The sequence below is a fragment of the Dipteris shenzhenensis genome, chromosome 9, assembly GCF_047967505.1.
Source record: "Dipteris shenzhenensis isolate YYH24624 ecotype China chromosome 9, Dip_SZ_1.0, whole genome shotgun sequence".
NCBI lineage: Eukaryota > Viridiplantae > Streptophyta > Polypodiopsida > Gleicheniales > Dipteridaceae > Dipteris > Dipteris shenzhenensis.
This window is the reverse complement of record NC_141604.1, coordinates 34,875,181-34,902,143: the sequence shown is the minus strand read 5'-3', so window position 1 is coordinate 34,902,143 and position 26,963 is coordinate 34,875,181. Positions and strand designations below refer to the sequence as shown.

The 26,963-nt window shown below is 45.4% G+C and overlaps 1 protein-coding gene across 2 annotated transcripts in view; it reads right to left on the bottom strand.

The window, feature by feature from the left end:
- Positions 1 to 26,963, bottom strand: part of ECA3 (endoplasmic reticulum-type calcium-transporting ATPase 3) — a 204,977-nt gene that overhangs the window by 1,245 nt on the left and 176,769 nt on the right. For both annotated transcript variants that reach the window (XM_087378846.1, XM_087378844.1), the window contains 10 exons: positions 21,816 to 21,914; positions 21,485 to 21,630; positions 18,938 to 18,995; positions 18,071 to 18,163; positions 17,723 to 17,773; positions 1,943 to 2,074; positions 1,437 to 1,538; positions 1,218 to 1,272; positions 890 to 975; positions 4 to 152 (listed from right to left, as the gene is read on the bottom strand). In XM_087378846.1, coding sequence (XP_087234972.1) covers positions 4 to 152; positions 890 to 975; positions 1,218 to 1,272; positions 1,437 to 1,538; positions 1,943 to 2,074; positions 17,723 to 17,773; positions 18,071 to 18,163; positions 18,938 to 18,995; positions 21,485 to 21,630; positions 21,816 to 21,914 — 971 coding nt within the window. The remainder of the gene's footprint in view (positions 1 to 3; positions 153 to 889; positions 976 to 1,217; positions 1,273 to 1,436; positions 1,539 to 1,942; positions 2,075 to 17,722; positions 17,774 to 18,070; positions 18,164 to 18,937; positions 18,996 to 21,484; positions 21,631 to 21,815; positions 21,915 to 26,963) is intronic.

The following is a 26,963-nucleotide window of genomic DNA, read 5'->3' as shown; positions in this document are numbered from 1 at the left end:
CACAGAAGGCTTTGATTTTCACTTAAGTTGTTCAAAGCATTAAACATCTCAACCACAACCAGCACACTCATAGATATAGTTGAAGGATGCTTGTCCTGGAATATACTGCAGGAATAATGAAACTTCCCCTCCACACAGCTATCAAAATTCACCTGCAGAGAAAAAAGATCACATTACATTTTGTAACAGAACTGCATTAAAAAAGTAGCACAAGGCAACTTGCAACTGCCTCCAGGAAGCAGGCACAAACTCGAAATAACAACCTGCACTTTCATTCACCTGTTACCAGGCATGGTGGAAGTTTAAACCAGAAATCAGTAAACCCAAATTGGAACAGGAAGTATCCAAAGGCACAAAGTGCCATCTTATTCAGATCATGTTTGGATTCTTGGGCGAAAGGAATCAAAACAGCGTGAATGCAGGAGGCTGATCAGAACTCTAATCCAAACATTCTACCCATTGTGTTGTAAGGGGCCGTAATTGTGTATCTTGGAGCAAATTAAGAGTAATAAGATGTATAGGTGGACCAGCCTGTCAACTTGTGGAAAATGATAGGATATGATACATGGTGCAGTTGCTAAGACCTTGAACAAAGGAATAGGCCTCCCATAGTCAATAAAGTTAGTTGTGCTTCATATTTTCTTTATGGTTTTGGTTCATGGATTTAGCCCTAAAGCTCATGGGACTCCTTTCATGTAACAGTTCTTAAAAGAACAAGTACATATATAGGTATTTCCCTTAAATAAGATCATAGGATTCACATTTACAATATGGCAGGTAATAGATTTATTGCTCAAATACTGCTATACAAGAGGCATTTGTCCTGCTAAGAAATTATTTATTCAATGCTATGTACGTTAAATGGTGTAGACATAGCAAGTGTTCTTACCAGTTCTTTATATTGCAACCTTGGCCCTCCCTCAAAGTACAGAAACCACCATGCAAATCCTGCCACTGTTGCGAGGCCTACATAAGCTGCATTAAGATAAGCTATGTGATTAATGCCCTTTGACCACACCAAAGTAACCAAAGCTAAGATACTAGTGCTCATTTTCTTACACTTGTACAAATACTCATGAGAGTGCAAGACAATATACCTTCAACAGAGGCTTTAGCTATTTAAGTTTTGTAGACAGTGCAAGAAAGTTTATATGCTTAATAACCAAAAAGTTTCTACACAATCTCAGGCTTGCCAATATTCTTTGATCTCTGTTTACCTCCAATAACAATGTAACGGAAAAAGAGCCATCCATTAACAATAGCTTCATCCATCTGCAAAAAAACAGCAGGTCGTAAGTGACTTTCAAAACTGATAATTGAATTTCAACACTACTGTCTGCCAAACAGGCAATAAAACTTCTTACGCTAAATGCCCAAAGTAAAACACACAAAATAATGCTAATAAATTTAAAAAGTGATGGTCATGAATTCCTAACCTTCCTTGGCCGCATCATCATTACATTCCGGTCCTGTTTATTGAATCCGATTGCAGTTGCTGGAAGTCCATCAGTAACTAAGTTGACCCAAAGCAACTGAACCTGAAAATAGAGGCAATAGAAGGGACTGATAAGTAAAAGTCAAGGGTATGCAAAGTATATACTACAAGCAAGTCCAACCAGACAAGTGCCCTGACATGAAAATTCACTATTGCTCCCTTGTCCCTTCCACCTAAAGCAGATTAAGAATCAAGAATGATGTGGACGTCCTCGATTTCCTCATTATGAGTGTTGCAGTGCAATGCATCGCTTTTTCTCTCTACTCAAATTACGCTTCTCTTTACATCCCAGTGCCTTATAATGAATCAGATGAGGCAAAATTAAGAAATTGTAAATAAATCCATAAAAGAATATAGAAAAAACCTTGAAGGTTCCTTGCGTAGTGCCCTAGTTTCTTTCAACAGTAGGGTTGGTGTTTAGAATTTAAAGAGAAGAAAGATACATACAGGAATGAGCGCCTCTGGCATCCCAAGGACGGCACCAAAAAAGATGCAAACCACTTCACCAATGTTAGATGAGATCATGTAACGAATAAACTGTTTCGTATTATTGTATATTGCTCTTCCTTCTGCAACTGCCTGTAAACCAGTTATTGACATCAGTACAGAGGGGTTTCCAGGGTTTTTGAGATTACTTCCTAGCATCCATTCTTGGCTCTCATCTGTTAAAAACTTGAATGAGAATGTTAAGATGGTTTTAGTGACGAAACCATTATCTGTCACAGGAATCTGCATATCAACTTCTACAAAATTTTACTATTTTTATGACATCAGCACTGTAGCCCATTCATAAAGTGTGGCCACCTGAACATCTCAGCTGTCTCCAGCAGCCTAGGAATCACGAACATCTGTGCTGCTGTCTTCTTAGGGCATGTATGATCTCCAACCAAAATTTGTGACAAAAGTTTTCTATCTACGATTGAAATCAACTCAATGATCATACACACTATATCCTACAAACACATAGAGATCTGTTTGTGGAGGAAGTAATATTGATTGGGTCAGACGTGGTCTAAATCACTAAAAATATATCAGCCATTGATCGTATGGCCTTGGGTTGTAAGATAAACAAATTCAATGACACACCACCTTTTTCCCTTAATAGGATTTCCCTTCAAACTGCACAATGATGTTTAAGGTGGCCCACAAGACAGTCCTGTAGGTGGGATGGAAGGGTGGTTTTGTAAACCAAAAGCTCTTGGATGTTGACCATCAACCTATGTTGCATCCTGAGTATCTTACCATCATCGAATTTCTGTATTGTGATGGTAGAGGTGTGCTGCGTTTTCTTGAGGATTTCACTATGAGACAAGGCCAAAGATTTGGTGCGCAACAGCATGTGTACTGCAATGGGACAAACTCTCTTGTAAGACATTTTCCCTCTATTTTTCTAGGAGGGCATGAAGGCTGTCATTTTTCCTTTCTGATCTACAGCCACAGTAATTAAGTTTCCAACTTTGTGTTCTTCTCCCTTATTATCTTCTATTTCCTTTGCAGGTCATGTTCTCTGTAGTGCCCAAAGAGCGCTTGTCTGCCATTGCTTCTTTTTCTCTTGGCTACGGCAGATTTTAATGTTTGCACTTGGAGCTCACGATGCTTCTTCTTAGATTGCTGCACCATCTTGTTACCCATAGCATACAATCAAGCAGTACTTGATTGTGCCATGGTGGATGTCACTATATATATATATTCTGCGAGCAAGATGTAGTGCATAATTAACCATGTGAAATGGCCATGCATGCTGAGCTCCTCCATGTGGTGAATATGTGACCCATACCCTCAAAGAAGTGGAATACATCAACGCACTCCTTCTGAGCCTGTGCATCCACTTGTATCAACCTATTGAGAGTGAGGTGGCCACCAAACTCTTGCCCCGTGACCATCCCCAACTAATAAAGGTGGAGTTATTTCAAGCCCTTTTTGGGAGGAAGATATGCAATATGCCAACATAGAGAGCGTGATAACACGGCATTGAGATAACTTTGTTTTGAGGCCATTGGCCTTGAGGAACATTTTGGCATTAGTATTTATTACTAAAGTATGGTGTAGTTACACTCTTCGTACTTCCTTGCTACAAAATTATGTTAGTATCATGAAAGGAGGTCACTTTTTGGTCATGTTCCATCCTTGCATGGCATTTTTGGCTCAAATCACTTTCTGCACTAATGGGCACACAAAGCTCTTGATTCATATTGGTGGGTCTTGCTCAGTTTCTACTTCGCTCGAAAACTCTTGCTCAAAGTTTGGAGGGACTCCCTATGTCAAGTGCATTGTGTCACTCACTCTAGATCTCTACCTTGCTAACCACTTGTGATTTAGTAGTCTATGTGGTATGGCTGGAAGAACTCCATAATCATACTTTGAGATGGTCTGCATGTGTGTCCTATGATGTGTGATAGGTCAGATTTGGAGCACTCATAGGAATATCCCATAAGCCTAGCAAGCGCTCAAGAGAGGCACAATCATTGTGGAGCACTCGCTTTATGTCACAATTATCAGCAGTGCATGTAGCATTAGACTCCATACAAATCAAGCAAGATGGTGATTGTAGTGTACCATAAATCCAGGAGAAAGTTCCTTATAAAACAAGCTAGGATATATAGTCTGTGGGTCTTCCCTCTTCTCCATAGGCTGCTTGCCTTCCATGTCTGTCACAAGCCTTTCTCCTTGGCTGACACAATCCTTGCCTATAGCATGCCCAATGGAGAGATTCCTCTCACTTAAAGAAGCTTGGGTAAACTATTGGGCATGTGATTTCCAAGGAAGGGCTGCAGATGGACTCCACAAAGTACAATCAATTCTTGCTATACTGCCGCCTACTTCAATGTTGCAAGCAATTAAGATGACAGGAAAAAGAAAGTATTGTCAGCGACTCATGAGGTAACCTACCCTATCAACTCTTTACTTAACTTTTCACTGGGGTAAGGAATAGAAGTCCTCATTCCAGGCTTTGAAGGAGATGATGAGTAGGTAGACACTACTTAGAGCCCCTAATCTGAATAAAATTTCCTTGTAAATATCAATGTCACTGGTCATGCTCTTGGAGCCATTCTTATTCAAAAAGGAGAAAGTCGATACATGCATCCAGATCAGTCTGCAAGCAGACAACTCGTAGAGGCTAAGCAGTGATACAGGTCAATGGAGCAGCAAGGGTTGGCTTTGATATACAGGTATATCTTCTCCTGAAACCCTTTGTTTTCATTATTAAATGCACAGATGTATCCATATTTAGTGCAGATGCCAAACCTCGTTGAAAGTATTGCAAAATGGCTTGGAGAGTTTCAAGAATTCTCCTCCTCCTTCAAAGTAGAGGATTCAACCAGAGCATCCCTCAACATGCTGCTGACTGAAGAAGGGGAGAACAGAAATCAGCAGGATTCGCTTATACATGAAGCCAAGGAGAGGAGCCAGAGAGCTCAGAATCACAGTTATGGGATGGAAAGCCTACCTTGTACTTTAACGGAGCATTCTTGCCATCCAAGAAAAATAGGGCCCGAGGGGCAGCTCTGCATGATGAACAAGGAAGGATATTAGCCACCTGAAGCAGATATGGGCTAGTGTGAAGACGAACAACAATCCAGAGTATCACAATTTGATGATGGGATTACAACATGCATTGAAGCATGAACGCAAAGAATTACAGATCCTTGGTGATTCTCAATTGGTTGTCATACGAGTTCAAGGATTATTGAAGGTATGTGTGGAATCTTTACAGAATTTGTACGAAGCTATTTTAAGGATGCTTGATAGGTGGAAGATCAACTATCTCCCATGGGAAGCCAATGGCTTGGCATATCATGTAACTCATGAAGATTTGGAATCAGATCATGGCCACCCGTTTGTGGGTTTGACCGTGAGGCTTTGGAATCACATCAAGGCCACCCCTTTGTGGGTTTCATCAGTTTAGGATGGGAGGAGATAAAAAACATAGAAGATTTTTTGAATAATGGAGAGTACACAGCTGACATGAAGGCAAATGACAAACAAAAGCTCGCGTGGAAGGCCGAGGCATTCACTTTGGTTGGGAAGTGTCTCTACAAGATGGGTATTGATGGTGTATTTGGTATCGCCCAAAGAGGTAAATGGACTTTGGACTTATGTCATGAGTGTATGGGCCATACTTCCAAGGACTAGAAAGAGAATTTGGCAAGTAGGGTATTGGTGGCCCATATTTCTTAAAGATGTGTATGAGTGGTGCAAAACTTGCAAAGAGTGTCAATTGTTCATAAAGAAGAATCTCATCATAGGGTCCTTACATACGGTGAACGCTTTCCTTCGAGGATTGGCGACTTGATTTTGTGGGACTTTACCTACGAGAGCTAGTGGAAAAACCTGCATCTTTGTACATACCGACTATGGCAATTGATGGGTGGAAGCAATGGCAACATCAAACTGCAAGGGATTGATAGTGGCGTCTTTTCTAGTTAGCAACATTTGTGCTAATTTCAAGTGCCTTTGAATCAAGTGGTGGAAGCTTGTGCAGCTAGGACTAGGTCAACACACGTTCCACTTCGTATTATCCACAGTGTAATAGATTCATAGTTAGGGAAAACAAAAACGGGGAAAGGGGGAACGGAAAAGGAAATGTTTCGGGATTCTGGGAGGGCTGAAACGGGGAAATGCCACGTCAGCAAAGGGGGTTTAGAAAAGGGGTTTGAGATGAGAACACACACATTTAGAATGCTACAGCCTACAGCCTACAGCCTACATGTAGCTTAAAATATAGTGCATAATACTTACCACAATGTCACTTAGAAGTTAGAACTTGGAACAAGTTACAAGTTAGAACTTAGAAGTTAACTAAGTAGGCTGAAAGAGAGGGCTGAAAGAGGGGCTGAAGGAGGTTGAAAGAGGGCTGAAGTTTGAAGGCGGCTAAAGGAGTGGAGTTTGAGCTTTGAAGGAGGGCTGAAGGGGAGTAGATGATGATGGAGGGCTGAAGCAGCCTGCTAGAGAGAAAGGAGTGCAAAGGAGTAAATGGGGCTCAAGGAGGGCCGGAAAACCTTGAGGATGGAGAGAGTATGAGGCTGAAGGGGAGTAGATGATGATGGAGGGCTGATGCAGCCTGCTGGAGAGAAAGGAGTGCAAAGGAGTAAATGGGGCCCAAGGAGGGCCGGAAAACCTTGAGGATGGAGAGAGTATGAGGCTAAAGGAGTGAAACATTGCATAGGGGGCCAAAATCAAAATCAAAACGACCAAAATCGGGCTGGCGGTGGATTTTCACAACATTTGGGTGGAGACCCTGGACGCTTTGTTGTCTGAAACGGGCCATTTCTGTTAGACTGGCTGAAACGTTTCAGCCAACCGTTTCAGGGTCCTGAACGTTTCAGACGCTGAAACACGTTTCATGATCCAGGCTTCCCTTCATGCCTGGCTCGGCTTTGAAACGCGTTTCAGCGTAACTATGAATAGATTGGTAGAAAGTGTTAATGAGACAATATGTAAAGCTCTTGGGAAGATGGCTTCATCTATGAAGAGGTGGGATAAGGAACTGCCAATTGCTTTATGGGCTTACCTGCTTTCTCCCCCGCTCCACCTCCGCCCCCTGCCCGCTGCCTTTCCCGCTCCGCCCCCCCCTTGCTGCTCCCCCGCCCCCCCTCCCCCCCTCCTTCCGCCTCCTTGCCTCCCCTCCTTGCCGCCTCGCACCTCTTCCCACCCTTCTGCCCTCCCGCCAACGTGCCCCCCCCGCCATTCCGCCTCCTCCCACCTTCTTCTCCTCTTCTCCCGCCTCTCCCGCCTCCTTCCATTTCTTCATTCCTTCCTCCTCCTCCCCTTGCTCCCTTCTTCCTCCTCTGCCCTCTCCTTCTCTCTCCTCCGCCTCTCCGCTTCTTCCCTTTTTCATTTGCCTCCCTGCAACGGGAGCACTCGTGTTAGTTACGGTGAAAGAAAATCTTGGTGGTGACCTTTAGTCTGGCCAAAGAGGCTCTATGGCAGCACCCTCGACTCCCACAGCCGTTAAGGTTCTTCTTTCCCCAGCTAACAAGCAACTGGTGCAGCAGGCAGTCCAGTCCCTCCAGGACAAGGCGCTTGTGGGCAGAATTGTGAGCCTCATGCCTACAAGGAGACAGGTGTGAGAGTGGATCCAAGTGAGCTTGACATTAGAGGGCGACCACATCCAGGAGGTCACCATCTATGGACAAGGTGTTTTCCTCATCCAGTTGAGCTCCCTTGACATCGCCTCGACACTTGTGGAGCAGAGCCCCATTCTCCTTGGCCCGCACCTTGTCTACCTCTTTCCTTGGTATCATGGGTTGACAGTGGAGGACATGGATACGGCACACCATGTTCCACGGTTTTCGGTTACACTCCGCTTCCCAGGGCTCCCCAAGGAGTATCGAACCATTCTCCCTTCCATTGGCCGGGCGTTTGGCACAGTGCTCGAGCCCTCGCCACAGACGGCCGCCTCCGTCCTAGCAGATGATGGAGTCCCCAAGATCAGACTGGTGGTGGAGAGCCCGGAGTCCCTCCCAGAGCTGATCCTTCTCGAGACCCTAGAAGGAGGCACACTTCGTCAGAGGGTGGAGATCTCTGGGCTACCAGGCCAGTGTCTTCGTTGCAGACAAATGGGTCACCTCGCCAGAGATTGCCCCCATGGCCACCCTCATGTGCCTCCCCCCCCTCCTCCACAGAGTAGGCAGAGTCAGCAGGCCCGAGTTCAGCACTCTCTCAGGCAGGAGCAGCAAGAGTCCCAGATCCCATGGGTTACCCCCTCAGAAGGGAACTGGACATAGGTTCAAAAGAAAAAGAAACCAAGCAAGCAGGCGCGCAAATGCCGCAGACAGAGGGCCAACCGCAGGAAGAGGGACAGGGTTGACCGAGAGGCCTCAAAAGAGGAACAGTAGGAGTCACCTCCCTCAGCAGCAGAGGCCACTGTCCATCCAGTCGATCCTCCAGCTTCGGAAGTTCAGCCTCCGCACCCACCCTTGCAGCGGCAGAGAGCCCCAGGAGCTCCAGATGCGGCAATGGCGAGAGCCGTAGATGCTAGCTCGACGAGGGCCGTGAAGGAGCCGATCCAGAGCCCCGACGAGCCTAATCAGCAGGGGGGGCTTGTGGTCGCCCTTCCCCCTCCTCCTCCCCCTCCCCCTCCTCCTCTTCACTTCCCCCTCCCTCCCCCCTCCCTTGGCCCCCCCTTCTATAGTCACCCTCATTACTCGCCCCCCGCCCTCTGTCCCCCACGTCCCTACCTCTCACTCTCCCGCCGTCGCCCTCTCCGCTTCAGTAGCAGCCTCTTCCGCTTCGACACCCCTGCCATCAGGCAAGGGAATGACAAACGATGCCCCCTTCTGCTTCCCCATCGCAGCAACAAGTCCGCTCAGAGAGGGATCCTGAGGGACGGGGCTCGTCTTCCTGGCCAGCAGCTCCCAACTTCCAGCCTGGGCATCCCTTATTGCGGGACTTCTGGAGGTTAGGACCCTTGAACTATCTAGAGATTCCAGACTCATACCCTCTACCATTGGAGGTCATGCTCATGGTCCTTCAGCCTCGAAAGGGGGGTTCGATCAGTGCAGTGGGATCTCAGATATACCCCATTTGGAGATTTTCGTTTGCCTCCACAGGGTTAGAGAAGTGGTCCCTGGAGGTGTTTGATGCTATTTTGGGTAATCAGATTATGCTCATGATGGACGAGTAGATGGGACCACAGGGACTAGATCTTTGGTACGCCCATGGCGCTGAGGTGAACTTTCAGCTGAGGTTCACGCGCGAGGAGCCGGTGTGTGGTTTAGCGACATGAGTTATTAGATTGCCGATGGAGGCAAAGGTGGAGTAGGCACACTTATGGCTCCTCCATACGTGCGCCGAGTTGCTCACGGAAGATCGGTATTGAGTCGGTATTCACCCTAGTATGACGCCGCATAGACACTGACTACTCGCCGTCCAAACCCTCGGCAAAATCACACAAGGCAGTCTTTCTAGGACATGCACCCACTCACAAGAGAGCCTTGTTCTTGACTCCCCCGTCCTCATGAGCTGGACCATAGTGAGCTGGAACGTACACGGGCTCCACGACCGTGTTCGTACTCAGCCGCAGTACCTGATGCTCCGATAGGAGCTACAGAGGGCAGTGGTAGGGCGGACAGTGGACATCCTTATGATTCAGGAGCACATGTTTTCAGCTGCATGCATTAGACGACGCCATCACCTTCTCCCAGGGAGAGGTCCAGAGGAGTGGTCTCCCGCAGTAGGACAGAGCGGAGGGGTTTGCATCTCAGTCTCACAGACTTTGGCTTCAGAGGTCTACGATCAGGGCGAGCTCATTCCAGGACAGGCAGTTTGGATGGGAGTTCGGACGGGAGAGTCCAAGATTGGAATCCTGAATGTGTATGCCCCAGCGTGTAGACAGCATCGCCCGACCTTTTGGAGGAGGCTGTCAGAGTGTCTTCCGGATGTTGATTCTTGGATTGTTGGAGGAGACTTCAATAACCTGGAGTTTGGGGAAGACAAGCAGGGCGGCGCCTCGTTCTCAGAGATGCCAGCAGCAGAGCGTAGCACATGGGAGCAGTTCATTTTCATGATCAGTGGCAAAGACCCGTGGAGAGAGCTAGAGTTCAGCAGGACTCCTGGTAGCCTTCTCTTCTCCTTTGGACAGAGGAGACACGATGGATTGCTCAAGAGATTAGACCGCTTCTATGTTGGGGATACACAAAGGCCGTTCCACCGGGATTCTGGCAGGTACCACGATGTCTGACCACTCTCCAGTGGTACTTCACTTGGATCAGCCCCGCCAAGGTCTTCCCCAAAAGGGGGTCCACATTCCAGAGGACCTCTTGCAGGACAAGGAGATTCAGCAGGTTATGGCAGAGATCTAGGAGCACTCAGAGGTGGCACCGAGTGAGGGCTGGGCTGCATGGGTGGCTGATGCGATTCAAAGGAGCAGTGTGGAGCTGCAGGCTCACGCCCTTAGGCGGAGGAGGACCCTTCAGGAGCGAGAGCGGCGGGCTTTGAGGAGAGATCTCGCCTCCATCGAGAGGCTCAGGGAGCAAGACTCAGTTTCTCAGTGGCTTAGTGACAGATTGGAGAGCGCTCGTCTCGAGCTTCATGACACAGAGTTGCAACGGGCTGAGTTCTCCTACCATTCCTCCTGGGCCCCGATGGGTACAGCAGGGGGACAGGATGATAAAGCAATTCTTTCAGACCACTGGGCCCTGATCGACCGGCACACAGCTATAGTGACTCGCAGGGCATCATGCACACTGACCCACAAGAGATTCTTGACATGACCACCAAATTTTATAGTCAGCTCTTTCAAATGGAGAGGATGACCCTAGTTGGTCTTGTGGCCCGAGAGCTAGTTTGGGATCATGTTCCGACAGTAGTCTCATGAGACTTATGCAGCAGACTTGAGGAGCCTTTCTAGGAAGCCCTCAAGGCTCTCCCGACCCAGAAGTGCTCGGGGTAGGATGGCTTGACTCCGGCCTTCTTCTGGAACTTCTGGGAGATTATCTCTACCCCCTTCTGTTTAGCTAAACACAGGCCTTCTCCCTCAGTCCTCGTGCAAGGGGTGGATTTGTTTGATCTCGAGAAAGGGCGAGATAGGTAAGATATTCGACAATGGAGGCCGATCACTCTACTTGATACTGCACACAAGATCCTCGCCAAGGTCTTGAGTTTGCGCTTACGGCCTCATCTTACCGACATCATCCATGACACATAGACTGGGTTTGTCCAGGAGCGCAACATCCTGAACAACATCTTCACGTTTTGGGAGGCAGTGGATTGGTCCAGGGAGGAGTCACAGCCACTGGCCATCCTTCTCTTGGACTTTGAGAAGGCCTACAACAGGGTGGAGTGGTCTTTCCTGGAGGGCACTATGAAGAGATTGGGTTTCTTAGACAGATGGGTCAAAGGAGTTTCAGCGCTATACGCAGGGAGCTTTAGTCAGATGATTATCGGAGGACACATAGGCGAGGCCTTTCCTCTCTCTCGCTCGGTTCGCCAAGGCTGCCCACTAGCTCCCTTCCTCTCCCTATTTGTAGTGGAGGCTCTGGGCTACTATTTGAGATCAGAGGTGGTGGGTCTCACAGGGTTGAGGCTCCCAATCAGGTAGGAGGAGGAGCTCCTTGACTCGGAGTTTGCAGATGACACGACCTTGTATGTTGAGGGCACCACAGCGAGTCTAGAGAGAGTCAGAGGCACCTTGGCTATCTATTGTGAGGCCTTGGGGGCACGGATCAACTGGACGAAATCCATAGGCTTCTTCACAGGATTTGAAGAGACACAGGATATCTGTGAGTGGGGGAGTGACTTTGGTTTCAGATGGATACCGCGGGGCCAGACAGCGAGATACCTCGGATGCTAGGTGGGTATTGACATTACAACAAAGCAGCAGATTGCCCCAGTCCTTGAGAGTGTTCAGCGCAAGCTTCTCTATTGGAGCTCAACCAAACTCTCCCTCGCAGGTCGCGCCTTAGTGGGAAACCAAGTCCTTCTTGCCACTCCCTCGTATATTGCCTCCTGTTGGTGCTTTCACTGAGGATACATTGGGTAGCTCCGACGGTTGGTACGAAACTTCCTCTGGGCAAGTTCAGACGGCATGAGGAACACAAGGGCCCGAGTAGCTTGGCAAATGATCATGCCACAGGCACTGGGAGGCTTGGGTATCATTGATCTGGAGATGCAGAGCAGGGCCCTTCTCGGCAAGCTGGTGGTTCGTGGCCTCACCCACAGTCGCAGCCTTCACATAGATGGATCTTCTCAGAGGCCCCCCTTACGGGGAAGGGCTCCCCCCTGATGAGGAGTCTTCACAAGGTTTGGCAGAGACTAGCAAGGGGTCTCATCCGTGCTCCGCCCAGATGCAGAGAGGAGTTCGAGCATCAGCCCCTTATGTGGCACCCAGAGGTCAGAGATCAAGAGGGATGTATGCTTGCGCAGCGGACTCACATTGGTTGGGCACAGTGGGACAGTGATCCAGCAGGGACTTTTGGTCGCTGGAGTAGACTACCTATGGAGGTAGACGCGAGGCTCGACGCCCTAGTGCATCTGAGAGGGGAAGGGCAGCGGATGGGCGAGATCGACTTAGCCATTCTTGAGTCCTAGTGGGAAGGACTTCACATTTGGAGAGACAGTAGATGGCTGGGGCAATTTTCCCGTACTGGTGTTCCCTTGAGGATTTTGATGTAGCGTGGTAGCACGCACCCCGGCTTCTTCCGTGTAGGACCTGGAGGCCTACTGCAGCCCCTCATCGGGAGTAACCCTGAGATGGATGGGAATCTTGATGGGATACACTGGCAGATAATCAGAGTGGTAGGATGCTTGGGGAAGGAGTGGCACATCAATCCTCCCAGTACCTCAGAGTAGGATGCCTCTAGATGGCACCTTTGGCTATGGGAGGGTAGACCCCTGAGGGAGGTCTAGTGGAACCCGGGGGAGTGGTTCCGGCCCTCCAGGGGCGGCCTAGCTCAGACAATAGATGAGGTGCCTTTCTTTTCCTACACCACACGGATTGGCAGGAGACTTCAGATGACTCGTCGAGATGGACTCCATCGAGGGAGAGACACTGGGAGACCCAGAGAGTGCCCTAGGATGTTCGCTCCAGGTTTTGGACGCAGTTGTGGTCCAGCTTGCGGCTGAGGAAGATTTCTTACTTCTTCTAGCTGGCTGGCAGGCTTGCCCATTGGCCCGTTGGAGCAGATGCAAGTGGAGGGGCAGTGCCATTGCTGCTCAGATGATGTCCTGGAGACTATCCCACACTGCCTGTGGAGCTGTCGTAGCGCAACGAGGCTCTGGACGAGAGCCCTCAGGATCATGACACGCATGCAGAGTCTTCACAGAGACTACACCTGGGGGATGGTGGCTTGGTTGACAGAGGGAGGACATGCGTTCCAAATTAACAAAATTTCCCCAGCTTGCCAGATACAAGGTCAGAACATTCAGAGGATTGCACTCCACGAGGCAGCCCCCCCTGACGCCCTAGCTCCTCCTTCCCCTAGGGAAGACTGTGTTTGGGAAGTGGTAGCCAGCATCACGGTTTGGAACATTTGGGTGGCTTGCTGCAGTCTTGTGATGGGAGAGCACCCGGTTCCCACCCTCGGCTACCTTGGTTGCCATCTGGCAGGATATCATTTACACTCTACGGTCCACCTGCGAGCATGGGACTCCAGGCTCTTGGGCGACTATTGAGAGGGGTTCTCGTTTCTGCAAGGCTTGGCCTGCAGGTGTTTTCTACATCTTCACTTTGTGAGGGATTTGCTGGCTGTATAGTCCCCCCACTTGGCTGTTAGCCCCAGTTCCCGAGACCCCCTAGGCAGTGAGCTGGGCTTCTCTGGAACACAGGCCAGTTTTTCTTCTAGCCTTTTCCGGTTTCTTCATACTCAGCACCTTCGGGGCTGTTGTCTTGTATGAAATCTTTCAAGCATTAATAGAAGGTTCCTTTCTTTGGAAAAAGAAAAAAATAAAATTAAAAAAAAAAGACAATCTCTCTCTCGCTGCCATAGAGGACCCTTCCATTGACTTCTGATGGTGAAAATAAGATCCGCCCAAATAGAAGCTACTATATCAGCCGTAGTGCATGGGTGACCACCTAAAACATGTGCATATCTCGAACACCGAATCCACCACAACGTGTTAATGAAAACCAACTCCCTTGCTGAACCTGCCGATACTCCGATTTTGGTAAAAAAGGTGTTGCTCCCACTATGCAACCGTAGGCTTCTCATGTATACAGGGATCTACATGATGCTTCTTGTTGTCTCTTTGAAGAGTAGCCAATCTTTGTCTCACTGCCTTCTAAAGGATTTCCTTTCTTCACCGAGTGTGTGTGTGTGTGTGTGTACAAAAGAAAGCGATGTGGAGGGTTGGGAAATTGTGTACAAAAGAAAGCGAGGAGGAGGGTTGGGAATTTCCCAACCCTCCACATCGCTTTCTTTTGTAGACTTTGTCCCTCTCCCTCTCCCTCTCCCTCTCCCTCCACATCTAACTGTCTCTTTCCTTCATGATTGTCTTATATTGAATGAAACCTGTGTTATATTGTGAAGGACAATTTGAGGTAATGGGATCATACCTAGGGTCATAAGGTCTATGGTTGTGAGTATGTAAACACATGGTGTGTGTAGGTGTGCCTGAGTTAGGTGTGATTGATGATGTGTAAGTAAGTGTGAATGAGTGAATCTAGGAGTGTGGTGTGTGATTATCCACTGAGACTTGGCTAGTATCAAGATGCCATGTGAGAAAATGCATCTTCATGTCCATATAATGTAAGGGATGCGTCAATTTTACGAGCAAAAACCTATGAGCAGGTTTATCCGAGCGTGTTTTTCAAGAGATTTTTAAAAACGTTTTTCTTTAGGAAACATGGTTTTTACACTTTTATTTTCACTAGAACTAGATCCCTTTATCATAAAAATATACAGACTAGTCACTCATTCATTTTTACACAACATAATTTTCTTATTTAGAGACATCCCTTTGTACCCCTGTTATTACCTTAAAAAAGTGTTGATTCCTTTAAGAAACATTCCTCATAATCACTCTCAATGTAATAATACTATGCATATATAATTACTTATTAACACATTTATATCATATGGCAATATCTTTTTAGTGTTTTTATAGCATATTTATGGACATGTTTCTAAAGAAGTTTATATTACTATAAATAAGTATTAACTTGGGCTTATATATCACTCTCATAAAATACATGTAATATTTAATACTATATATGAAAGATTTTCCAAAATATAACTCCATAGATGTGCTGAAATGGGGTGTTCCGATCAATTTGAGTGGTTGAATGACTATATTTGGACATTGGATATGAAAGTTATGTCACTTTTAAAAGTGCTGTCCAAGGTAGTTTCGCCAGCGAAACTACCTTGGGAGACTTGCTTCAAAGGGGTTTCGCTGGCGAAACTACCTGGATGGCTTGCTTCAATGAGTTTTCTTTGAAGAAACTCTTTCATGAAGATAGGTTGAGAGAGGGTTTTCAATGTCACCCCCTATTAAGTAAAAGTTGTAAGAAGGATCATAAGGGAATTTTCATAGAGAAGTCTACTCTACATGTGGGTTTCTTCAAAAGCCATCCCATTATGCTCTCACCATTCCTACAGATTCACCTAAAGATTTTTGTATAAAATAGGCATTGCTATAATACTTTGCATATTTCTAAGTGAAACTATGTTTTCTTCTGATCGATTTTTGCCATATTTATGCATAGTTGGAAGCTTTTTTTTTCCTTCGCTCGGACGCTCGGAAGATTTCGCTCAGAAAATGCTCGTCCCCTAATGTAAGTATGGAGGTGAAACTGAAATGCAAACTCACATTGTGATTCAAGAGCATCAGACCAAAAAATATGCCTTGGTACACAATGTTTGTCAATGAGCTTGTGCTCTTGAAGAAGGAAGGTGCCAATCAATCCATGAATGACAGGGGACTGAAGTTGGTCCCTAATGACCTGTTTCTTGCATTGGGTGGTGGTCCCGCTCAATCCTTGGACATTTGAACTAACCACCCTCACTGAAGATGCAAGGATCAATAAAAATTCCTCATCGACTTGGTGGTAGAATTGGGCCCATTATGGGGGTGTGTGGAAGGGTCTCACCGAACATAGACTGGAGAAAGAGGTGGGAACTCCAGCGGAGATACAAAGAGGTGTAGTGAATAAGCCCGCTAATCTCGAATTGAAGGTCGACCACGTGGCTTCATTAAGGTTTGCAGAGCCTGCACAATCATGGTGTGTGAGTGACCTCAATCGTCTATCGTATGGATGCCCGTCAGGCATCTAATGAAAGACGTGGTCAATTACGAAGTTGGGCAATCCAAAGCGTCTCGGTACACCATCACCCTATGAAGGTTAATGCTATTGGTGTTGACAAAGGGGCGACAGAAGTTAGGGAATATCTAGGAGACTGCCCAAATAGTGTGTAGAAGGAAGTACTTTGGGAAGGCAAGGGAATCTAAAGGTGAGAATGGAATAGCTTGGTCTTCGAGTACCGGATCAAAGTGAAGGTATGACATGGCATCGCCACATCATGAATGCCTTCCTCTCCCAATGGGGAGGGGGCTGAGATATAGAACCTGAGTGCAACCTTAGGGGAATCAAAATCTAAGAAGCATTTTATATCTATATTAGTGTTTGATTGATTATGGGATTTGTGAAGAGTTTTACTTTTCTTCAAGGAGCAGAGAGATTCCCCTTTTTTCCTTCCTCACCAACCCATCTATGCTGAGAGACTCCTCTACTAGCCGTCCATCTCTAGATGCAGAGCTCTTTCCTTGAGGACCTTTAACATAAAGAAGGTCCCTTCAGAATATGGCCTGCACTCAACCATCCATTTGGTCACTTTACCCTTGAAGGTTTAAAACTCGGGATAGCGCCCCTTTCTTTACAGAAGCCCAGAAAAGTGAGAAGAGCTTGTAAGGATTGGGAGATACTGACTATGAGCAGATGGTCACTGTGGCGATTTAGTTTCCAGCTTTAGTGCAGTGACATACAAGCACCATTTGATGGGAACTTTTATAAAGATTTCAATTATGTATTTCCAAGATCATTTATGTACACTTGATATATGTCAGCAGAGTTTGTTTCATACACCATTTTGTCTTTCCTACATGTTAATATAATTTTGATCTTTTTCCTTGTATTTACCTGAATATTATGCAGAGGATTTTGAATTTCAAATTTGTAAATGAAGATATTCATTTGACATGATAATTTTGGTCAGTTATTTATGTCATACCCTCCAAACTTGTCTTCAGCTGAAAATATCTAAAGCGCTCTCTTTCAATTCTTTCATCTGCAACTTGTTGTCTCATAAAGCCCTGGCTTCTTTGTAATACATGCATGCCCCAACTCCTGCTTGCTCACCCACACGTACAGAGAGAAGAAACATATGCATCCATACGTCCATGCACCAATAAGCAGATTTCCTAATGCTAGATCATTCAAAAGATGCCATAGAAGAATATAAATGGTTTATATTCAGAAAGCCCCTGGTGAATTCTCCCTCACGCTTCCTTTAGCTCTTTATGTGAGGAATTTACAAATATCATTTATTTGTGTGTATTCAGCAGTTCCTTGGTGTTATTTGTGTGTATTCAGCAGTTTTTTGTTCTGTGGTACATTCTTATTAGAAAAAACCTTCATTTACAGGAAATGTGCTTAACAAATTTGTTCCAAGGAATACAATTTTCTTTCCAGAAAGCGTGCAATAGAGTATACAATCTCAGGTACTTGGCCAAATAGTAAATATCTTTGTCGAATGTCAAAAGTTACAACAGAAATTCAGATATACTCACAGCAACAATGGTTGCGAAGTTGTCATCTGCTAAAACCATGTCTGAAGCACCCTGCACAAAACAGTAAATTGTCCCCACAATGTCTTATCCACTTCTCCACCCAAAGGACAAGAAGGAAGGGATCCATCTTCATCGAAAGCAACAACTTGCACAAATAACAGGAAATTAGACCATGGGCATTTTTTATGCTTTAAAGAGCAACCTTGATAGATACTTGATTTCTCTAAAACTGGAACTCCAAATTCTGGTAATATTTACTTATTGCCTTGTAATGAACATGCACTGGGCCAAATCTGACAGAACATTCTGTTCTTGTGATATTTTGTTTTGTGGAGGGGAATACTGTACCTTAGCCACAGCAGTTCCGGATCCCATAGCAATTCCTATGTCTGCTTTTTTTAATGCAGGGGCATCGTTAACACCATCTCCTGTCATTGCAACCTGCATCCACAGTCACAGGAACTGTTATTACACAAATCCTCCTTTGTTTTGAGGAGAAGCAAAAGTTCTCGGTCTCCATCTTGATCTAGGTCTTCCAGACAAGCAATTTCTGGCCTTTCCAGCTGTTGTTTTCTTTGAGGTGCAACAAAAGCTCTAGGTCTCTTTATCTTGACTGATGGACCATAAACAGCGGACTAGGTGTTCCAGACAAGCAATCCCTAGCCTTGCAACCTCATGACGCGAATGAAGCCTTCCCTTGAAAGCCTTGAATTGCAACTGTCCAACTGCACTTTCCAATACTGTATTGGGTTCAGTTTTGAAAAATCAGATAACGATTTAGGAGAGGCTCTGAAAGGGAACTTGGCACTTTCTGAGGGAGTAAGTATCACCGACTCAGTGAACAATGTTGATTTTCACGCTACAAATGTAGCTTTGCTATGCCATTGATGAAGCAAAACCTTTAGTGTCCAGAAAACTTGAGAGTATCTTCAGCTATGATGTCGGTAATCAGCCGATGAGGCTGATTATTTGCATTACATTGTCGTATTTGAAATAAGATTAACACAGAATCCAGTTTCTAATGAACTTTTTGAATATCAAATTCACACATGTCTAGCTGGAGAAAGATGTCGGACAGATGCACATACACATCTGCCTTAGCAATTTCTCATGCATGGATGGACAGTTTGCAAAGCTTGTAAGAACTGGAATTATGTGTAGCCCAAACTGACTCCTGCAGATATGCTAACTCAGAAAATATCTATAAGAACTCACGACTTCATTTTGGCGCTTGAGTGCTTCCACCAGCATGCTTTTATGGGAAGGCTCCACCCTGAAGATCAAGAAAAATCTCGATTTAAATTAAATATACAAACACAGGAAATTGTAAAAAAGGCAGCACATGCACAACACTTACAGCACAACCTTCGTAGCAATCAGCAGCAGAAACATATACGGTAATACCATTTTAAAGACTGTTAACATATGGGAATATTCCTACTGGATGTACAAACAAAGATAATCAAGTGTAAGTCTTGTGTATACCCCTTAACAATTCACTGAAAAAGATCCATCAGGTTGTCAACATATGTAGAAAATGTAGACTGGCATTTAGTGAAACATCAGCCAAAATCGCATGTCCTACCAATATGCAGTAGTGGTCAATCCCGAAGATAAAACATTCAAAGAGTTCATTGTAAGCTTCAAAGATTTGTAACAAAATGTAATGGCACAACAGACTTGAGCTTGTGTTCTAATAAATTACTTTACAGCCTGAATATAGATGAAATTCACCATTTTCCACTACCAATAATGCGTTGCTTGCTGAAGATCAATATAAAATATCAACATTTAAAAACTAGCGATATTCTTGCTCTAGATAGCCTACATACTTGTTAAAGCATTGTATTTGCAAATCAGATCCTCAATGTTCTCAACCTTTACTTTAATGCACATCAGTTCTACATATGATTAGATCTTAGTCTAAGCTATCAAATAAAGAATCTGTGCATACAACAAGAGAAATTCAAGAAAAAATGTCATTGTGTGCATGAGGAAAGCACACTTGAGAGAACTAAGATTATGTATAGAAAAATGCACCCAGATATAGCTGAAACCCTACACATGAGTAAACATATGCAAACACAAGTGTGAAAACATAGCGAGGACTTAACCCTAAAGCAGGAAGCATTAGTCCTCTATAGGACAATACAATGCATACAAAAAATCAAGGGCCAGTGGACAATAACTAACTTCTAACAATTAATGTGGTCAACATCCCATTGACAAATCCCTTCTCAATGAAATCGTATGACATCTTGTTGTAAATAGAGCGATATCTATTACAGTTTTTTTTTAAAAATGATCAAAGAGACGGGGGAGCCTCAAACACCTTGTTTCATGACCAAACATATACATCATAAGAGGAGAACAATTCAATCTCTGTTGAAAAACATGAACCAAAAGAAGCTGTCACAATCCACAACATCAGGACGGCACAAGGTACTGTAGCTGGCTTGATGTCATCTATAGCACTAAAGACAGAGGGGGATTATAGGAGTTCCAGTAAAAGCCTTGAGGCCCGATCCACTCCACTCACATATCATCAGGTTCGAACCAAGTCATCAAAGAGAACCTCTTACAGCTCCACACATACGTAAGCAAATGAAATGGGCAAATATGCTGTCAATGTATCATTTTCAGATTGTCCATACACCTGAAGATCAAAATAGAGTGGCACATGCCTTGTCTCAAAGACCCCAGGTCAATAATGTAACCATTGCTTACCATAAGGATCTTGAAGAGATGAGAGAGCAATCTCTTAGTGACCCAGACTTTGCAGAGATAATGCACAAATGCAGGAGGGGCATATTCCATGAAAGATGGCTATTTAATGAAACATGACTACCTATGCATCATTCAAGATATAAGGCAGAAGGTTTTGGAAGAATGCCATGCACCTCCATATGTTGGGCATAGAGGAATTGCAGCTACTATCCAAGCTTTGGGGAGGTATTTTTATTGGCCAGCCATGCATAAGGATATACAGAAGTTTGTTATAGAATGCCTCACTTGTCAGAAAGTCAAGTATGATAGATGGAAGGGCCACAATCCTGAGAGAACATTGCTGATCCCTCTGAGTTGTACACATCTGCACAAGCAGTGATCCATTATACTAGATAAATCCAGGAACATCCCCAGTGGTCTCATGGGCAGACCTGCATGGGTTAACAGCTTGAAGAAATAAGAGATCTCCCTTTCATGGAGGCTAGTGCAGAGGCCGGACAAAAACCTAGTACGGAACTCATGTGGCACCTGCAGCTCGAGCCAGCACCGCTCTTGTGAGGGGATCGAAGTCAAAGCCCAACTGGAGTCTTGGACAAGTATCAAAACTTTCATGGAAGTGCGACTTTCATGGAGGATGAAGAGATGGAATCAACAAGCTCATATCTCATATTTATTGCCATCTAGTGGTGGCTTGCATACAAGCACGGATGCGGGCGCGCACTCGCACACATTTTCTGACCTGATATTTTGTGTACATTCAATATAGAGGACTTGGTGTTGCTCAATCAATAGCAACAATGGTGGTAACATACTCAGGAAAAAAGTTTTGAAGTCGTCATAACATCGTTATAGAGAAAAGTCTAAATTCGTGCATGCAAAGATGTCATTACAAAGAAGATCACAGATGCGTGCTTGTAAAGACTTACATTGAAAATGAGATGGTTCTAAATTCACTTCACTGGAAGAAGCTCAACGCTAATCCAATCTCATCCGACATGGGTATGACATGCAAGCCCCCGAGGAGCACTAAATTACCTTGAAAACAAGACTAATCTCTGAAGAGCCACAGCCTGCTGCAAAGGTGACATGTCATCAAATTCAGATGCCGTCAAAGATTTCCCTGATTTATCATCAAAGGGATCAAAAGCTCCAATACGGTCGCAAACCGCTTCTGCTGTAGCCTACTGCCATAATGTACCAATGAAGATGAAGATTAACAACACTATGAGATTCCCATGAAACACACAACAGACTTTCAGCCACTTTGAATATCGCGTCAGACAGCCAATGAGAATACAGTTGAATTTACCAAATAGAATCACATAAACTAGATCCATAGCACAAGATATTCAGTCAAAGGATCCACCTTATTATCTCCAGTAACAACAATAACTCTGATTCCAGCTGCCCTACAAACTGCTAATGCACTTTTCACTTCCTCCCTTGGTGGATCAAGCATTCCCACCTGAAACCGTACCAGGATCTGCATTAGAAATGAGACAGCAGCATTGTATGATAGGTAAATGTTTCTCCACAAAACACTGAGCTATACCAAAAGCACGTATTCCTTAAATCCTTCTAGCTGTTGAGATGTTGCCCTTTGTGATGGGTATTCGGTCTATTCATAATGTTTTTCCCCAACACACAAGCTCAGTTGGGGCAGCTCAGCAATGCCATGTCCCTTTCCTCTATTCCATCTACTCTGTTAACTTTAAGTTTTCCTCGTCTTCCTGCTAAAGCTATCAAGCACTAAAGCCAGGTGCCAAGTTTGTCTTCTCTTATTCTTTGTTAGTGGACCATTAGATGGTTGCTCACCTTGTCCTACAATATTGCTCTTGTCTGTCAGTGCTAAACCCATGAGTGGTTCATTTCCCACCTCTTCTCTTTAACAGGTCACAATGGATGCCAGAAAGAGAATGAATGCAGATGTTCAGAACAGGTGCTTGTGGAATACACATAGGCTGCCAAGTGCAGGGGGTGATGAAAAGTGTGGTGCCATGTATCCATATATGACTTATATTCTATATTTATTTGATAATTTAACTTGTGTTGTACTACCTGCATAAAGTCAAGGCATACAAACAAACATTAATGTCACTTGTTGAGTTTATGTCCAAGCGAATTCGAGGAGACTACGAGTCTCCTTTATAAGTAGAGTTAAGCTTGCCATCTGATTATTTAGGAAGTATAAATAAACCTCAGTCGCATCAGTTGGGAAAGAGTACACCTTTTTATGCTTAAGTGCGCATGGACGCTCGACAATAAAAGAACAGAGAATGTGGCAAGCTTGAGGTTGGGCAGAAGAGAAGAAACCACTCTTGATGCAATAGAAGAGCAGCAAATTGGGAGTAGGCTGCTGAGCCTATAAATCACAAAATACACACATGTAGCATGGCCACTCACACGCACACACAGAGAACCTCTTTGTTTATATAGTTCCAAGTTCACTTCTTCTTTTTCGTTACTAGCTGGACAGTCCCCCACTTGCATTCAAGTTCACACCTACATTCTTGGGATCGGCATACCTGCAGATTTGCTACATAGAAAGAAGGTCCAAACAATGGGTGGTAGGGTGGCTCCTAAATGCTGGCAGAATATGACCCAAAATGACATTTGATGCATGGAATAAAAGAATACATTATAAATTGAATGATACCTACAAGCCAAAATTTTGTGCAATCAATATTGCTATGTCAACATATCTAGAAGAACTGAAATAATAGAGAGAAACCATGAATTCACCACTACTCCTACTTCTACAAGATGCCAAATGGATGGATACAAGGGATCGAGAATAGATGCGGAAATGGGAACATGAACAAGAACAGGAATGCCTTGCGAAAAATTGGGGACTGAGAATGCCATGTCACTGCCACATCATCATATGACATGGTGTTGGAAACAAGAATGATAATGGGGACAACGGTTCAAGAAAAAAAGGAAGGGGGATAGGAATGGGAATGCAATTATTATGTGACATGGTTATCACACACATAATACCTTGAATTCTCAATATCAATGACAAGTTTAAAGAGTCCAGCTACAAGCATCACGTTAGAAAGAGTCTAGTTTTTTAACAATTGACATTAATCATTAAATTCACAAACATCAAATGACAATCCATTGAATATTTGGCTTTGAATTTCAGGCAAATTGGCGATTAAGCCTTGTGAACATCAAGTTTCAGAAAAGCCGCCCCCCCCCCCCCCCCGGGGGGCCCCCTCATTGCCACCGGGAAGGTGCCCTAGAATCCATAGTATGATGATGAGTGCTGAGAGATGAGATCCCACCTCATACGTGAGCGAGCTTTGGCCCACCTGACAACATCTGATGCGCAGTGGATGTCACGCTGTAAGAGGCATGCTTTCCTCATGTAGGCTGGATGAGGTGATCCGATGCTTCCGAGGAGGGGACCCACCATTGCATAGGAGCTTCTCTATGAGGGGAAGCCACCTATCCCCATCACGGATCCAAACATCTGGCACACATACGAGACATCACTTGTGGCTCTACAACATTCTAATCTAGGCATCACTTGACATGCCCTCCTTGCCTAGGCCCACCACATCCTTTTTGTTCACTACACAGCTCGTGCGACTTGCGCTACGCCAGTTCCACAACTGGAAAGCCTAGGATCATGAGGGATTGCAGACTGAGCATTTTGCACATGGACATGACGTCCTAGCCCGATCTTGCACGAGGTCAGAGTGACAATGCTGTCAGGGATGAGGTGGCATTTTCAGCTGCCACCTGGGATTTTTGTTTGCTCATTCTGAGCTGTTTTTTTTTTTCTCATGCTTGACATGATGTACTCCGCACTTGAGCTTGCTCTGCGGTTTTTATTCATGCTTAATGAAGTACTTTTCTTGGGGGGAAAAAAAAACCAATGCTGTCAGGAACAGTTCTAGGACCCTTTGACGAAGGGATGGCTGTTCGATTCAATAGTGAGGCCGACAACCATGTATGTAGCACCCTTCTAGGGGAGTGACCTCTCAGTGACTAACTGGAGGGGGTTTGACAAACTATAGGTGATTATGGGATCCTGGTTGATTTGGTGTAGCCTTTAGTTCCTCATCAAATAGTAGAGGCAGAGTTCGCCATCGCACCACTTCAGACTCTAATGCTATCTTCTAGACAATGACATTCCTTCATAGGGTTTGGACTTTGCCTCGTTAGAGATAAACAAGGTTCGCAGTAGAGTCATCTAGGAAACTAGTAGATAGAGGGGTGAGCACGGCATGGTATGCCCGGGCATCTAGATGGTTCACCAATTAGAACTGACTCCCTCCCTTTCATTACAGCTTGAATGCACCAGACCCCCTGATCCCATGAGATGAGATCAACCTTGTCATACGGTTGCATCTACTCCAGCTCTAAACACTACGGACTATGGGGGAATGGGGGGGGCAAAATTTCCCACCAAGATCCAATTCTATCGTGACCACTTCTTGAGAGTATCAGAGGAGTAGTTTCACATGTTCTATCATGACCACTTCTTGAGAGTATCAAAGGAGTAGTTTCACATGCATTGAGGATTTCCATTGGCCAGATGCAGGTCTCATCCCATCAGCTGAGGAACGAGGTAGGTAGAGCCTACAAGCGCACCTAGAGAGCAGTGGATCTGACATATGTAGACTATGCTTTGGGCCACTCTTAGCTAGGTTTGACCAAGCATAAAGACATGTCACGGACTTTTATGCGTTTAAGTTGGTGCTAGGACATAGTGGAGTGGAGGAGGAGGAGCTAGCCGAAGTGAATCTGCGGGAAGAGATGACGCAGAGCTGCAAAGCCAGACACAGAGAGACCACAGAGGCTAACCAGAACATGCACGATGGAGGTCTAGCCTATATCAACAAGACCTAAGGTGTCACTCTCAATATGGGCTACTAGATATAGAGATCACAGAGACCACGCCCCCCCCTACAACGAGAGACGACTCGACAGACACAAATACGAGATACCTTTGCAGCTCATTGGAGGGCCACCACGACACCTGGTTTTGTATTTTGAGTATTGGTTTTGAGTTTTTGAGTTTCAGGAGAAACTTAGCTCCGGTCCTAGCATAGATGTTCAATCGGGCTGTGTCACGGCTTCCCACCTGCTTGGAGCACCACCACTATTGTGCCCATACAGAAAGCCGAAGATCCTATGGAGACTAGGAATTACCGTACCCTCATGATTGGCCATATGCTGGCCAAGATTTATGGATCGGTTTTAGAGAGGGAGCTCAATAGTCACATAGAGGCTCGGGTGCAACGGGTACTAGGACAGACAAGATTTCGGAGACAACATTCTACCCTAGATCACACTTCACTCTAAGGGTTATCATTGAGGAGGCGAGATCTAGACACCAAAAGGCTCACGTGGGGGCAGGGTGCTTTGGCACGATTGGAGAGACAATGTTTCCACGTACACTTTCAAGATCCACCGACGAAGTGCTGGCTCTTTGACACACTAGTGCGACCGACTGCCATGTATGCAACACCCTTTTGGGGTTGTGATCTACAGATAGCAGAGTGGAGGATATTTGAGCGACTACAAATGACCATGGGATCTAGAATAATTCGGAGCAAGCCCTCAATCCCTCATGAGATTGTACATGCATAATTCGCCATGACACCACTACAGACTGATGCCATCTTCCACACGGTGACATTCATTCATAGAGTTTGGGCCCTACCCCATAGTAGAACACTGAGGTTGGCCCTAGAGTCATCCAGAAGATTAGCTGAGAGCGGAGCGAACACATGGTATGCACGTACATCCGCATGGTTTGCCAGACACGGAATTCAAATCGACAGGCTCCCTCCCTTTCAGTACAATATGGATGCACCCCTGAGTCTATCCTGCGAGATGAGATCAAACATATCATACGGTTAGATCTCCTCTAGCTCTAGATCTAGATTTTGCTCTATGCAGATGACGTGGCTCTCGTCTTCCTTAGTAGAGGGGCTTCAGAGACACCTAGACGCACTACAGTCCTTTTGTGAGTCTCATGATTTGAAGCTCAACCTGGGTAAAACCAAGGTCATGATCTTCAATACATCTCGAGCCATCATGCGTCAGGAGCAGTTCACATTTGCGGGGTCATCTGTTGAGATAGTTTCATCATACACTTATCTTGGGGTTATCTTCTCTGGACCGAGCTTCAGACCAAGCTTCACTATGAGACCCGCGATGCAGGCACGCTTGAGTAGAGGGTATGCCTCATTGGCCAGGCTAGAGAGGCAGTGCTTCCGCTCACACTTTCAGGATCCACGTACCAAGGGGTTGCTTTTTGACTCCTTGGCTCACCCAGCGGGGATGTACGGTAGTCCTTGTTGGGGGCCAGACTTGTTGGATACAGAGTGGGCCTGTGTGGAGCGGCTATAGGTTCTCATGCTATCACGGATGATTCGTGGTAGGTCATCCGTTCCTCACCAGATCATTCAGGCTGAGTTTGGGTCACCCCCTTTATAGCTAGATGCTGCATTTCAGATCATCACATATATGTACCGAGTTAGGGAATATGGGG